The 15,934-nt window shown below is 38.5% G+C and overlaps 1 protein-coding gene across 1 annotated transcript in view; it reads right to left on the minus strand.

Moving 5' to 3' along the window:
- Positions 1 to 13,640, minus strand: part of LOC129420922 (Fc receptor-like protein 5) — a 51,142-nt gene extending 37,502 nt beyond the window's left edge. The window contains exons 1-10 of the mRNA XM_073865033.1: positions 13,525 to 13,640; positions 9,594 to 9,629; positions 6,399 to 6,671; positions 5,953 to 6,225; positions 5,348 to 5,623; positions 4,649 to 4,924; positions 4,428 to 4,565; positions 4,142 to 4,312; positions 3,750 to 4,028; positions 3,159 to 3,410 (exon numbers count right to left, since the gene is read on the minus strand). Coding sequence (XP_073721134.1) covers positions 3,159 to 3,410; positions 3,750 to 4,028; positions 4,142 to 4,312; positions 4,428 to 4,565; positions 4,649 to 4,924; positions 5,348 to 5,623; positions 5,953 to 6,225; positions 6,399 to 6,671; positions 9,594 to 9,629; positions 13,525 to 13,555 — 2,005 coding nt within the window. The 5' untranslated portion in view covers positions 13,556 to 13,640. The remainder of the gene's footprint in view (positions 1 to 3,158; positions 3,411 to 3,749; positions 4,029 to 4,141; positions 4,313 to 4,427; positions 4,566 to 4,648; positions 4,925 to 5,347; positions 5,624 to 5,952; positions 6,226 to 6,398; positions 6,672 to 9,593; positions 9,630 to 13,524) is intronic.
- Between the last annotated feature and the right edge of the window lie 2,294 nt (positions 13,641 to 15,934).

Consider the following 15,934-nt stretch of genomic DNA (forward strand, 5'->3'; position numbering starts at 1 on the left):
GTAATGGATTTAAAACTTTGATTTTGTGATGTCATCCTTGAATATGATATGCAAGTCCTGTCAGATCAATTCCTGTCAACAATGAAGGTAAGGGCCCGGTTGCATAAAGCACCTTAAGTGTAATTTTCCCTTAAGTTGTTTCCTTTTAACTTAAGGGTGTTGCAGAAAAACCCTTACGTTTTTTCTGTTGTGTCTCCATGGCAACGATAGTATTTTATAACAACAAACCGGGGTCACTGTCTTAAAACACTTAAAGATTACCCTTACCTAAGAGAACCGTTTAAGGGATTATATGCAAAACTCTTTAATTATTATCTTACAGAAGTTAAGGGGAATTTACCCCTTAAGTGTCACACTTAAGGAAAAAACTTAAGGTGCTTTATGCAACCGGGCCAAGGACTACAACTCTCATCATGCACCTGCTTTTCTTTTTTTCCGTCAAAGTCATTAATTTCAAGAGGATTTATAATAATACAATTTTAGTTTTCTGAATAATGAAATGTATATTTTTGTCTACCACATTAATAAAAAAAATGTAAATACCTTTAGATTAAAAGATTTTCAAGATCATAAGAAACATTTCATTCAAGTGACTCCTTTGAACTAGTTTATTACTAATGATCAGCAGAAATTGGCTAAAATATCAACCTAACTAGAAAACAGACTACAAAAGTCATGTATGTGTTAGTATATGTATACAGTATGTGTATCTAAATGAAAAAAGAGAAAGAGAGAGACATTTATTCTGTAAAGCGCTTTTTATTCTGTATGCATATTGTTTAAAAGTTACTTTATAAAGAAAAATGGCTGACAAATCCCTTAGTTAGCAAGCTGAACATGGCAGAGGCAGATGTTTAAGGAGATGAAGAATAAACATTGAAAAAACAGAGACTCAACAGAATAAGCTGTCAGACTGGAACATATTTAAACAACTAAATATAAAGCATACATCTGTGCATACAGAAAGAGAGGAACATAACTGTGAAATGATGAACACAACTCATCCAACATTTAGAATAATTTCCTACATCAACATTATTTTATCCGTATATGTGACCCGTCACGGAAACCAGGGACACAAGTCGGCAGCACAAGTTTCGAGAAAATGAGAAACAAAGTTTTTTTTTCAAAATTTGTGATTTTCGTTTTATTGCAGAATCTGTTAGTTGAGATCACAAAGAAGCCTCTCCATGTTTGAGATAGCAGTTTATGTATATTTAAAAGCGTACATTTTGCGGTTAAAATAGGCTTGTTTTCCGGAGATTCTAGCGTGCAGCGGGGGGCGTCATTGTCTGTGTGTATATTTACATACTGTATAAGCTTGTGTTTTCGCCTCCGCCCCCAAAGGGAACAGCGTGACTACTGAATAAGGATAGTTCGCCCAAAACTGAAAATAATGTCATTAATGACTTACCATTATGTCGTTCTAAACTCGGAAGACCTCCATTCATCTTCGGAACACAGTTTAAGATGTTTTAACATTAGATTTAGTCCGAGAGCTTTCTGTCTCCTCCATTGAAAATCTATGTACGGTTTCCATGTCCAGAAAGGTAATAAAAACATTATCAAAGTAGTCCATGTGACATCAGTGGGTCAGTAAAATTGTGTTGATGCATCGAAAATACAGTTTGGTCCAAAAATAGCAAGAATTACGACTTTATTCAGCATTGTCTTCTCTTCCGGCTCGAGCGTGAAGTCACGTGACTGTAGTGACGTGGCTGCTCTGTCCCTTAGACATGTTTGCTGAGTTTTATTTATTTTTTTCAAACTTATAGCGTGCGTCTCCCCAGACTGTAAATGAAGCTCGGGCGCACAAAACAAAAGAAATATAAAAGAAGCTGGGGCGGAACAAATAACAGTCAACCGCATGTACGTCAGCCGCGTCACTGACTTTATGGGGCGCCGCAGTCGAATGACGTCAAAGTACCGCGAGAGCTCTTTAAGAAATCTTACGGAGTAGTTTAATCTCGACTCGCTCTCGCGGTACTCTGACGTCATCCGACTGCGGCGCCCCATAAAGTCAGTGATGCGGCTGACTGTTATTTGTCCAAACACACAGAAGCAGAGCCATACACAGAGATCGTTGTATTCTTTATATAATTGGCTACATGTTTTGTCTATCAATATTTTCCATGAAGTCATTGGCTGATGGAGGAACGAGCGAGCGATTGGTAACATCTCTTAAGGACTTCACGTTTTCGACGGTGCTGTTTTTTGGATTATCTATTATTTTAAATACAAACTTTGAAGGCGGGTTCATGTGTTTAACGGAACGTAAACACCGGAGTGTAATCTGATATACCCTTACATGTTACGATGTAAATAGTCCTCCGATTGTATATTATATTGTATTACCAGAAGTTCATGCGAAATAGACTATATATCTATATTTCACGGATTATACGCATTTGTGGACAAAAATCATTGGATGATTCACACATCTGAAACAGACTGGATTCGACTTGTGATCCCCGCAAAGGTAACGTTAAAAGTCCTGTTTATTTTTGCATTTTGTCATTCGGACTTCTGTAATAAAATACTACATATGATGGTAGAACCTCTGTATCTCAAAACGGCTTTACAGGGGGAATGGCTTAGCTAAATGAGATGTAAATGAGCCCTATTGTCTCTCCAGCCAGGGAAAAGGGAAAGTGTTAACTTTTTTCTTTCTCAAATTTCTCAGCATTCTCTTTCTTGAATGTGTTACATTCAAATGGCCACAACTTCTCCAAATCTTATCAGATTTCCATGTGTTACACATCGTTGGAAAGCTTAGAATCTGCACTTTCAGAATCTACGAATAACTCAAAATGCCCCAGATCCGACTTGTGTCCCTACTTTCCGTGACTGGTCACATATATTCCAGCTACATCCAGTGATAGTGACTATATAAACTCATTTGATGAATTTCAGTAAAATAATCAAATATAAGTAATCTAATAAACATCCTCAGACAGATGTTTTACTTCTCAATCTGTAGCATTTGATAACCAGCACAACTGTTGCTAACAAATATGGAGAAACTGCCAGCAGGAAAAGGAAAATCTTGAGATCAAACATCTCCTGATAAACACCTGAAACTGAAACACATGTTATCATGCAGGATATCTGAACAACAACAAACAAAATCACTTGAGATCATTTCTATAAACTCTCACCTCTGACTGAGATCCAGCTCTTTGGAGACTCTCCTCTCTCTGGGTGTTTACAGTAGTAGAAACCCTCATGTGACTTTGAGACTGTAGGGATGATCATTATGTCTCCTGTAGTCTGATTCTGCACCAATGATCCATCTTTATAAAATTCAGCTCTCATGTTAGAGGGTTTTTTATCTCGATATAAACAGTGTAGAGTCAGATTATCTCCCTCAGTCACAGGATGAACAGGACTGTCCAGAATCACATCAACATCTACACAACAGAAGAAATGACTGATTATTATAAATAATGATTTTGATTTCTACATTTTCTATTTTATTGCTTCACCTGCAAGATGATAAAACCATAGTACCAGCCTAGCACACCCTGAAAACCACCCACATCATTATTTTGTGCATTGAAATGTTAAGCATTAATGGCAGCATTTCTGAAAATATTATATCTTTGCAACAACTTTAGTGATGTTTTGATTTATTATGCACCAAATTAACTGAAATTACTGAACAATATTGAATTTTGTGCTTGTTTTTTATTCATTGATTGTAAAGATGTATGTCTCTAAGAATAATAAATGCAGACTTGTAAACTCACAGTGTACTGAGATATTAACAGGATGAAGTTTCTCTCCAGATTCAGACTGACACCAGTACACTCCAGTATCAGATGTGATGAGAGAACTGATTGTACATGTAGATGTGGTTTCTGATCCATAGGTTGGTGATGAACAAGGGTTTACTTTATCTTCTGTGTATGGTCTCACTGTCCATCCAGTAGAGTTACTGTGATCCTCACAGCTCAGAGTGAGAGATTCAGATGAGAAGTGTTGAGATCTGTTGGGTCTGATGATCAGAGAGACTGAAGGAGAAACACCTGAGAAGAAAATGACAGAAAATCATCTTTATAAGAGATAAATGAATAAATGAATGATAAAAGACATTGAGTGTTAGAGATTGTTGTTGTTTAGTTGTGTGTGATGAACTCACCAGTGATCCACAGTGTTTGTGTGTTACTGTACTCTGTGTGATAGACTGGATCTCCTCTCTCTGCTCTGCACATATAAACTCCTGTATGCTTCACAGTCACTGAACTCACTGTGTAGATGCCTTTAGATCCTCCATTGCTGTTTGACACGAGCTCATAGTCAACTTTATTCACTGTAGAAAGTCAAAATGTGATACACATGTTAAAATAAAATACTGAAAATCTAATTTGAACCTTAAAACTATTGTGAATAAAAACAGTTACTAGATGAGATGAATGAGATATTACCTGAGGAGGGACTCTGTAGAGTGAACCAGCTGAATGTCCAGCCTGTAGATGAACTTCTAACCTCACACATCAGAGTCACTGAATCTCCTTCAGTCAACCACTGCTGTGGAGAAACACTTAAAACTGTCTGTGGTTTATCTGAAAGTGAACAATCTCTCATGAATAACATGTTACACTTCATCTCTTCACACTAATAATGATGAACAAACATATAAACTCACCTGATGATACAGTCAGTGTAACAGCATCACTCATCTCAGTCTTTTGTTCACGTATCTTTCCTCTACAGGTGTATTTATCACTGTTAGTCTGTTGAATGTTGTTGATTTTACACTCTTGGGTGTTGCATTGTGTGATTATATTTCTGTTATTTGTCTTCTCTGCAGTCCAGCTGTATGTCCACTCAGTGTCTCCTGTATACTGTATGTCACATTTCAGAGTAACAGTTTCTCCTCTGAACAGCTGTTTGTCAGGATCAACCCTTACTACAGGTTTCCCTGTATAAACACAATTCATTTTTATAATTAATTCATTATTATAGCATAATCATGTAAACAACAAAAGACATGTACACACCATTTCATATACTGTAGTTGAACATTAAATTTGATTTATTCAAACAATAAAAGACCATAGTTGGGGAAGGAGCAATATTTACTCAATTGCCAAAAATCTGGGTGGTATAAATAAGAACATCATGTTTGTTTCAAACTTGGATGAATTTCTTTCCTCCGTAGAAGTACAACAAATACATATTGAAAAATGTACACAAAGCAACATATACCTTAAACATTAAATTATAATCTTCCAAGTCTTTCCAATTCTTTTAAAGCTATTCTTTAACAATTTTGTAATTTTAAAAGTCATAAAGGTTTGGAATAACAGAGGAGAGCAAATATTGGCAAAAATATAGAGTTTACTCTCACCTTTAACATTTATCCACAGCCCATCACTGTAGTCTGTGTAATAGTCTGGTTTTCCTCTTCCAGCTCTACACCAGTACTGACCTCCATCTGAAACTCTGTTGAGTGTGTAAGAGTTTGTTTCTGTTGTCATCTTCTCAGTGTTTTGTGTGTTTTTGTACCAGTAAAACTTCCATTCAGTAGACTGATCAATGTGACACTTCAGAGTAACTGTGTTACCTGTCAGTACAGATCCTTCAGTATCTGATGTGAGTTCAGGTTTTAGTTTTGATCCTGCAAGAGAATTAAACACACAAAGTCTCTGTTTACAGTGTAGCGCTTCAGTTGTGTCACAGATATATCCAGTTACTGTACTGACCCTCTATCTCACAGTTCAGTCTTTCCAATTACTGATGTTTCTTTTGCATTTGAAATTACAAGTAGCTCTTGGGATATTCAACTTTTTTAATGTGTATATGTCATTTACTTTTGTTGATGTTGATCAATCTACTGTACATTGTTTCTTTTCAACTAAATATTTAAATAAACTACATGTTAAAATGAGATTTGTCATGATGAGTTGAATATGACTGTATATTGTGAATGATGATAAACAGACTCACCTGATACTGTCAGTGTAACTGCATTACTGATGTTTGAGGATCGTGATCCTCTTGTCTCTGTTCCTCTACAGGTGTATTTACCTGCGTCAGACTCAGTAACAGATCTGATTGTGTAATGCTGGAGTTTATTTTGCTGGATGATTGAATCATTGTTATACCAGCTGTACTGCCAGCTGCTGACTCCTCCTCCATTGATGACACATCTGAAATTGACAGTTTCTCCTCTGAATACATGATGATCAGGCCAAACAGACACTTGAGGTGTTGGTCTTTCTGTACAATGACAACAATTCATACTGTAAGTAATGTGAAATGATCTGAAAATATATATGCTGTATTATATTGCAGGATTCATGGTCTAGAACTGTAATTGCCACATGATCAGTGTCTAAGAAAATAATTGTATAATAATATTAATAGTGTATTGTGTGAGTAGAAATACTCACCCTGTACTGTCACTGTTATTGGTTCATTGTATTGTGTGTCCTCTTCAATGTATTGTTTTTCTCTTCTGCCTATGCACCAGTACTTTCCTCCATCAGAAACTCCCACAGATCGAATTGTTTTAGTTTTGTTAGCTTCATAATATGTGTTTGATGGTGTAATAAAGAAAAAATGCCATCCACTGATTAAGGACTGATTAACCTCACAGGTCAGAGTAACAGTGTCTCCAATGAACACAGACGTCTGTGGCAGCACATTCAGAATTGGTTTTATATCTGCCAATATAAAATCATTGAGAGATGTGAACGGTTTTCCTAAAATACCTTCTTTCTGTAACTGGTAACAATGAGCATGTTAAAGTAATTAATAAATCATACAGTATATAAAATGTGTCAGTTTTGTGTTGATTCAGAGCTGCTGTCATCTAAAACCCTTACATGAGTGACATCATCTCTTCATCTCTATTATTTTTGTTCAACTGCCTTGAGAAACTGACAGCTTGTCTGCTCAAAAAGTAGATACAGGAAACACCACAGGAAGAGCTTTCATTTTCTGCTGATCACCATAACAGACAAAGAGCTGATCTGAGGTCCTAAAGCTTTGAGTTCAGTCCACATACAGTCTAATGACATAATGAAGCCATGGCTGGGTCTGCCTCCTCCTAAGGCAGTGCTTGGAGGCTCACCACCTGATCTCTAAAAGGAGTGGTAGGAACCTTGGGTCCGTAGCCAGGCCAGGGTCTTAGTGTTACGCCAGATTCAGCAGGCCCGAATCGAAGGCACGAATTGTTGACTGGGAATGCATGGGAGGTCCCCTATTCTCTTAACTAAGGCCAATGCGAGTCTAAGTTCTCATTGTTAGAAACTTGACATTTACAGACTGCAGAGGCTCGAAGGGAGCATTCTGTAAGGTTTTCAGCACCCCGGACAGATCCCAAGGAGGAATAAAAGGTAGCTACAGTGGATTTAGCCATCATGCACCACTTAAAAAACCTTATAACCAGCTTGTGCTGAATCACTGACCTACCTTTTCTCTGAGTGTGAAGACATTGCAGCAATGTCTACTTTAGTGGTGGCCACCTCTCCAACAGCACAATGTTGACAGGGCATTCTCAAAGGTTTCCTGGTTGAGAACACCAGTCAACAAACAGGTTCTGTGCAAGGCGGCTCACTGGGGAAGCGCATATTTGCGCAGACCCCGCAGCCAGCTGTGTGTCAGTGCATCCACACAGAGTGTAAAAAGTGTGCGCACGTGAAAGTGGTCTGCCACTGTATTAAGTGAACCCAGGATGTGAATGACATGAGAGGACCTCAGATTCTTCTGATTCCATATGAGGAGATAACGGGCGAGATCCGACGGGTGACAAGAGCGCAAATTGCCTTGGCGATTGCAACATTTGAGTGTTGTTGGTGCAAACTAATACATCTTTGCACTGAAGCTTGTTGCAGAAACAGACGAGAACATGATATACAGCTCACAACTCAAAGCAATTTGTATGCCAGTGCAGCTGGGGTGTCGTCCAGACCCCTAAGGGTGCAAGCCCGTCATACGTGACTTGTCTCAGAGCCACACCAGCCCAGAGAAATGTTAGGACTGACCACAGAGTGAAAGTGGTTGTTGAACGCTGAAGTGAAGATGCTGAAACAGTCTCATATAGAGCAGCCAAGCAGTATCACAGCCACTGCTGCTGCCATATGCCCCAGGGGCCATTAAAATAGTTTCAGTGGGACTGCATTCTTGCCTTTGAAGGTATTCAAGCAAGTCAGTATCAACTGTACGCGCTTCTGTGTCTTCCGCCCGGCCCTCTCTGGGGGAAGAGCAGTCCGCTGCGTCTCCAGGTCACCCGACCCAGCGGGGCTTACACCCTTTTCTTTTTTGTGCAGTGGGTTGAGCGGGCTGCTTACAGATGCCGTCAGTCCAGATGACTGCTTGCAGTCCCGCGATTGGCTGGTCTCTTCAGAACAGGAACCCACCGTAACCTTTAGCGGCTCCATTAACGAGAGAGGTGAGGGGTGATGGCTGATACTGCTGGTTCTGGGAGGAAAACAGGGTTTTCCACAACCGAGCCAGCTCATCATGCACCTCAGAGAAGAATGGAATGGAAGGTGAGGGCTGAGATGCCCGAGCAACCTCGAAGTACCATTTGCAGAGGCAGGTAGGTTGAGTCTACCTAGCCGACCGCCACCGCCATCCGAGAGCATGGCTGCTATCTCGGGGTCGAACACAGGCTCCACAACCCTACTTGAAGGAAGGAGAAGATCCGAGTCTGCGTTCGAAATAGACGGCCCCCCGCCGATGCTGTGACAGACATAGAATCCTAGTAAGGACCAACAGAGGTCGAGGGCAACGTAGAACACGCACCATCTGTTTCCATCAACGTCTTAAATGGATGTGGATCAGGGTGCTGAGAGCCACTGGATGAACCAGCGTATCGATTTAGCACCGTTATAAAGAGATGGTCCTTCCAGAGCTTTGCCACCACACCTTTAACGGGGCTCGGCAACAGAAAGGGGGAACCGTCTCCGCAAATCCACAAGAGTCATATTCACACAAGCAGAACATGAGCCCTCCACGAATACTGCCTTAACGTGCTGGATGCCCAAGTACGAAAGACAGAGATCGTGACCATACTAAGGACCCATATTTTTTCCAAATTTGGATCTACATGAACAAAATGATAGCTTTAGAAAGACGCACTCGCCATGAAATTCAACTCTTGTTGCTCTTTAAGGGAAATCACCTTTTTTTGCTGTGCTGAGTTGATGAGGCACACAGGGGAGTGGCAACGCACACACTCAAACTCAAGTTCAAAAACTTAGAATGCAAAGAGGTGGAAAACCGCGAGCCTTCGCTGCATTGATGTTCGTCCAACCAGCTTCAGGTGGCAGATGATCTGCCGGCTTTTGAAGCAAACAGAGCTGATTTGGTATTGCACCTGCTGCTCGTTAAATACTCGCGTGGCGGGGTCGAGGAAGTTGTGGTCGATGAAACTTCCATATTGTAATGTATTTCTGGGTGAAATAGAACATATGACACGAGGGAAATAATGGGCATAGTTGGGTTTCCACTTTCAATTAAAAAATAATAATTGCCAGTTTTGATTTCATGGGGACTTTGAGCATTTTAAGTATTTTAATTATTTTGTCAAAAAAAATACAATATACAAAAACAAATTAACATTATATAACTTAACTTACCTTTAGTTTCTTCAGAGTGGATGTTTGAAATCAGCACTGTAAAAAATAACAGAAACACTGATGAACCATTGACAGATCTTGTTGTTTTTGTATATGTTTGTATGCGCGCATGTGTATGTGCGTGTGTGCAGCAAACAGCATTTATTGAAGCCAAGCTGCAAAAACATTTAATGACAGATTTCATCTTAGTATGACATCATAGTGCTGTTAAAGACCACCCCTGGTAAAAGGTCAACACCTACCACTACGTCATTAACTCTTTAGCCCAGCCCACCACTTCATACCTACAACCCGAATTCTAGAAAAGTTGGGAGGTTTTTTAAACTTTAATAAAATGACAACTAAAAATTGGCTCAAATCACATGAGCCAATATTTTATTCACAATAGAACATAAAAACATAGCAAATGTTTAAACTGAGAAATTTTACAATTGTATGCACAAAATGAGCTAATTTCAAATTTGATTTCTGCTACAGGTCTCAAAATAGTTTGGACAGGGCATGTTTACCATGGTGTAGCATCTCCTTTTCTTTTCAAAACAGTTTGAAGGCGTCTGGGCATTGAGGCTATATGAGTTTTGGTGTTGGAATTTGGTCCCATTCTTGCCTTATATAGATTTCCAGCTGCTGAAGAGTTTGTGGTCGTCTTTGACGTATTTTTCGTTTAATGATGTGCCAAATGTTCTCTATAGGTGAAAGCAGGCAGGCCAGTTCAGCACCCGGACTCTTCTACGACGAAGCCATGCTGTTGTAATAGCTGCGGTATGTGGTTTTGCATTGTCCTGCTGAAATATACAAGGACTTTCCTGAAATAGACGTCGTTTGGAGGGCAGCATATGTTGCTCTAAAACCTTTATATACCTTTCAGCATTCACACAGCCTTTCAAAACATGCAAGCTCCCCATACTGTATGCACTTATGTACCCCCATACCATCAGAGATGCTGGCTTTTGAACTCAACGCTGATAACATGCTGGAAAGTCTCCCTCCTCTTTAGCCCGGAGGACACGGCGTCCGTGATTTCCAACAAGAATGTCAAATTTGGACTCGTCTGACCATAGAACACTATTCCACTTTGAAATAGCCAATTTTAAAGGAGCCTTGGCCCACAGGACACGACGGCGCTTCTGGACCATGTTCACATATGGCTTCCTTTTTGCATGATAGAGCTTTAGTTGGCATCTGCTGATGGCACGGCGGATTGTGTTTATCGACAGTGGTTTCTGGAAGTATTCCTGGGCCCATTTAGTAATGTCATTGATACAATCATGCCGATGAGTGATGCAGTGTCGTCTGAGGGCCCCGAAAACCACGGGCATCCAATAAAGGTCTCCGGCCTTGTCCCTTACGCACAGAGATTTCTCCAGTTTCCCTGAATCTTTTGATGATGTTATGCACTGTAGATGATGAGATTTGCAAAGCCTTTGCAATTTGACGTTGAGGAACATTGTTTTTAAAGTATTCCACAATCTTTTTACGCAGTCTTTCACAGATTGGAGAGCCTCTGCCCATCTTTACTTCTGAGAGATTCTGCTTCTCTAAGACATACCTTTTATAGCTAATCATGTTACAGACTTAATATCAATTAACTTGATGTTCTCCCAGCTGAATCTTTTCAAAACTGCTTGCTTTTTTTAGCCATTTGTTGCCCCCGTGCCAACTTTTTTGAGACCTGTAGCAAGCATTAAATTTTAAATGAGCTAATTAAGTGGATAAAAGTGTAAAGTTTCTCAGTTTAAACATTTGCTATGTTATCTATGTTCTATTGTGAATAAAATATTGGCTCATGTGATTTGAAATTCCTTTAGTTTTCATTTCATTCAAATTTAAAAAACGTCACAACGTTTCCGGAATTCGGATTGTATACAAAGCTACACAAAGATGGGTTCAAGTTTACTACAATTGGTACCTAATTAAATTATTAGCAAATTTTAGTTCATAATATTCATGGTGTCTCAAAATAGCACAGACAAGTACACTTAGATGTTCTAAAGATTATCTTAAGTAGTACTAAAGAAGAATTTTTAGTATATTAAGTACAAATTTAGTGCTGAAAAATAGAGCACCTAAAGTACACTATGGAAGTGTATTTCTTTTTCACCTAAGTTGTGCTACTCTGACATTCACGTAACTGTGCTGTGCACACCATAAGGTTTTTACGAAGGAATATGATTGTGAGTGGTCGCACAATTGAAGTCTCTTTTGTTGAACCGTGCTCTGGCGTTATTTGCGATCACACTGCACATTTCACGCCTAAGCCCAAGTGAATCACGCCTGAGCCCACGATTAACCAAACTGCACCTGGGCACGTCACAGTAGTCAAATGAACGGCTCGGACGTGGTTTGATTTGGATAATCGGAGTGCACTCTAGGGAACATAATTTCTTATACCAAGTATTTTCTTATACCAAAATAAAAAAGACCTAACAGAGAAGCGCAGGATTCTTTCAGGATGTCTCAATCGGTTAAACTTTCCCTGGTGATATAGCATCACTGGCACATTTCCTTTACTTTCACAATAATACAGTATCTATATTCAACACTGCGTTATGGGTCAGTTTTAATTTTAGTCATCCATATACATCCAGATAAATAATTTGTTAATTAACCAATAAATGCAACTTCCTCATTTGTATCCTCAGTTAGAGCCGCAGCATTTACCTCAATTTGCAAACTCTTGCATAATGTCTTGCAAAAAAGATTGCATATCGAATCCTTTGCTGGGAACTGTTTGGCCTTTTGTGGTTAGCATCTCGTAAACAATGTTAGCTTTTTGGGCCTTTCTTGAGCTGTGCTCAAAACCAGACCTTAGGGTACCACCACAGGACAGAAAAGGTTTTGAACCGTTTTTTTTTCCTGACAGTGTAACCCGCTCTTAGTAAGCAAATTGTAATGGATCAAGGCTATAGCATCAGCCTGCTGTAAATCACTTCTTTAAACATTTTATCAAACATTTCATAACTAATGCTGTTGCAACTGGTCCAAAATCATTACTGTGATTCTGACAGTAATACTGCAACACAAATTTATACCATGTTTACCATCTTACGGTTACAGATTATTTGAAATATTTGAGTTTTTATAAATTTAATGTTTTTAATTTTAATATGCACAACTGTTTCATTCACAGCAGCGGATGTGATTTGAACGTGATACACCTACCACAACAATGTCTTTCACATAACATAAACGTTAATAGAAAATAGCCTATTACTTAATATTAGGATTTTTTTGACTGCACTCGTGTTTAGGATGATGAGGAGTTTCTTTCTAAAATGACAGATTCAACAACATGCTGTTGTGTGATGCCCCAACCACAGACAAAATGTCAGTAAAAATATTGAACTAAATTGTTGAATTTGCTATTCAAGTATATTTCTCTTATTTAAAGGACACTCACTTATTTTTTCCATTCACATATGTAGAGATGCATTACAGACACTCTTAAAAGGGCATGATGTATAGTAACCTATATGTTATCAACACCCATTTACATCCTGGGTTTACAGATGTTTACAGATCTTCCTATCACACCATACAAATGTTTCTGTTCAACTGGTTTCACATCACAAATGCAGGAACAAAAAGACTAAAGCCCATTATTCACCTACAGAACACAACAGATAAATTTCTGTTTAACACACGCACACAACAAAGGAAACTTGATCCTGTAGACCAGTGGTTCTCAATCCTGGTCCTGGAGGCCCACTGCTCTGCACATTTTGCATGTCTCCCTTATTTAACACAGCTGATCCAAATCAGCAGCTCATTAGCAGAGATCTCATTTAATTGAACTGAGTCTGTCAGATAAGAGAGTATACAAAATGTGCAGAGCAGTGGGCCTCCAGGACCAGGATTGAGAACCACTGCTGTAGACAATGTGACAGTAATTGATGTGTAGTCAAATCCATAGAGAGAAGATAATACTCACAGAGAACTAGAGGAAGAGAAATTAACTCCATACTGATCTACTGATGACTGACACTTAAACATTAAACACTCTGTGATAAACACTCAACACTTCCTCTACAACACCATGCACCTCCCCTGCATCACAGTTCAAATACTATTTGTCCTAAATAGTATTCAAAGCTAGAATTTGTGCATCCTATTGATGAATATCAGTCATGTGACCTTTTACATCATTCCAGTTGCCTGCCGCCATCTTGAGTACCTACAGAGTACCAGTAGGGTACTGACAAGCATTGGCTAGCTTGCTACGATTTACGGATTTCTTATCTTTTACTGTGTATGATTCTTACGTTTGCGGAAAGATTTTTTGCTCTGCATACCTAACTACCCGTGTTTTAGAGGACAATATAAAGTTGGACACAAGTGCTTAATGCGGCAAACTACGGGATCCAGAATTTCTTTGCAATATGGCCTTTACTGGAGATATGACCGTGCATCTGAATGTTCTAAACACACAGTTGCAAGGGCGGAATCAGACCAATATGTGCATATGAACACTTTCCAGCATAAACTTCCAGAAGATATTTACTTTGATGTCAGGGCTAGATAACAGCATGAAACCTGTTGTGCACATTAATAAATAAATAGCTTAATTGTTGGCACTGGCCCTAAATGGGTAAAAATTGCAGTAAATAGGCTTAGTTTTTGGAGCCAAATGTCAATACCTCTGTTTTTTTTTTTAATAAAAGCCAAATGTTTGATCATTTTACAGCCACATCATTTTCGTTATGCACTATTTGTTTTGGTGGTTTAAAAGCACACAAATTTTTTATCCAACTAATCGATCGATCAAGTGCTAGATTAATCAATTACAAAAAGAATCGATAGCTGCAGCCCTAAATCAATCAAAGCTGTCATTTAAAATAAGCATAATTGCTAAGTTTTATAGTTAAAATCTTAAGACACATTAATTGTACATTATGGTTTCTTAATTAAGGATATTGAAAATGATGTCAGATGTCAAATGTCAGCGTGTGGTTCAACAATCTGGTCTGGCACCCTTGGTATAAAGGAGAAAAATGCTGGCCTTCGTCATTATCAGAGTTGTCCATACCTGGTCTAGCAACGACACTTGACCATTCGTCAATATGTGACGCGGAGGGTAGCCTATACCTTTCGCGTCATTTTTTGACGAACAGGGGACTTCAATACTATTACGTCCGTTGCATTCTCTTCTCATATTTTCTTACCATTTTCGCGTCGGTTTAGGGTAAGATTACGCAAAATTAAACAGTGTACGCGAAATTAAACAGTGTACGCGAAATTAAACAGTTGTCACCTGGCGTTGGGGTTAGAAACAGTTGCCACCTGGCGTTGGGGTTAGAATTAGGTTTGGGTAGGGATGTCATTATGTAAATCTAACCCTAAACCGACGCGAAAATGGTAAGAAAATAGGAGAAGAGAATGCAACGGACGTAATAGTACCCTCCGCGTCACATATTGACGAATGGTCAAGTGTCGTCAAATATTGACGACATGGGGTGAGACTGTGTTAGGTCTAGACAAAACAACCACTTCTGCTATGTGTTAATATGTCCTAGTACTTGCATAATCTATATAGGCCTACTGGACATTTATATACAGCATACTTTCACAACCAAACAGTACATGAGTTTTGAAAAAGTACAAACTTGAAAAAGACTTCAGTTAACAGTTAATGGCACATAGATTAACTCAAAACATTTTATTCTTGATGCAGTTTTATTTAAGATCATCCAAACAATAGCTTGCTTGATATTCTTAATTCATTTAAATATAGTGCTTAATTCTGATGTTTAGGTTAATCTGATATGGCATAAAATACATTTCCCTGCCCAAAAATGTGTTTTAAATATATGCTCAATACATTTTTGTAGACAGTAAAGCTTAATTAAATATTTCTGAATTTGAAAATATATTTAGTTTTAACCTTCATTGTTCTAGATCATTCATTAATGTTTAATGTTTGCTATTGATTCCAATACCAATAAACAGTAGCTTTCTTTAAAAAATAGTTGCTATAGTAACATTTCAAGTTAAATTTAATTTATTGCATCAGTTAAAGTTAGAACAAAACAGAAGGAGCTCGAAGCAGCCATTGATTTGTGATCCTCTGTAGAAAGCATATTGTCTGTAAGTTTCAAACTTTACAAACTGTTTGTGATTTCATTTTTAATCAGTTTGTTAAATTATTATTTTTTTATAAAGCTGAGTAATGTGTAATTTCAGCTATTTAAGAATAATGTACAATGAATTCATATTAGTTTTATGTTGTTGGAGGTAACTAGTTAGTTTTCTTATTCTTCTAAACTCTGCAGTCACTGAGAAAACGAGCCTTGATCCTGCATCTCAAAGTTGATAAACTCTGTGTGGCTTTTCCCATCTGCCCT

Source organism: Misgurnus anguillicaudatus, unplaced genomic scaffold (genome assembly GCF_027580225.2).
Source record: "Misgurnus anguillicaudatus unplaced genomic scaffold, ASM2758022v2 HiC_scaffold_29, whole genome shotgun sequence".
Lineage (NCBI taxonomy): Eukaryota > Metazoa > Chordata > Actinopteri > Cypriniformes > Cobitidae > Misgurnus > Misgurnus anguillicaudatus.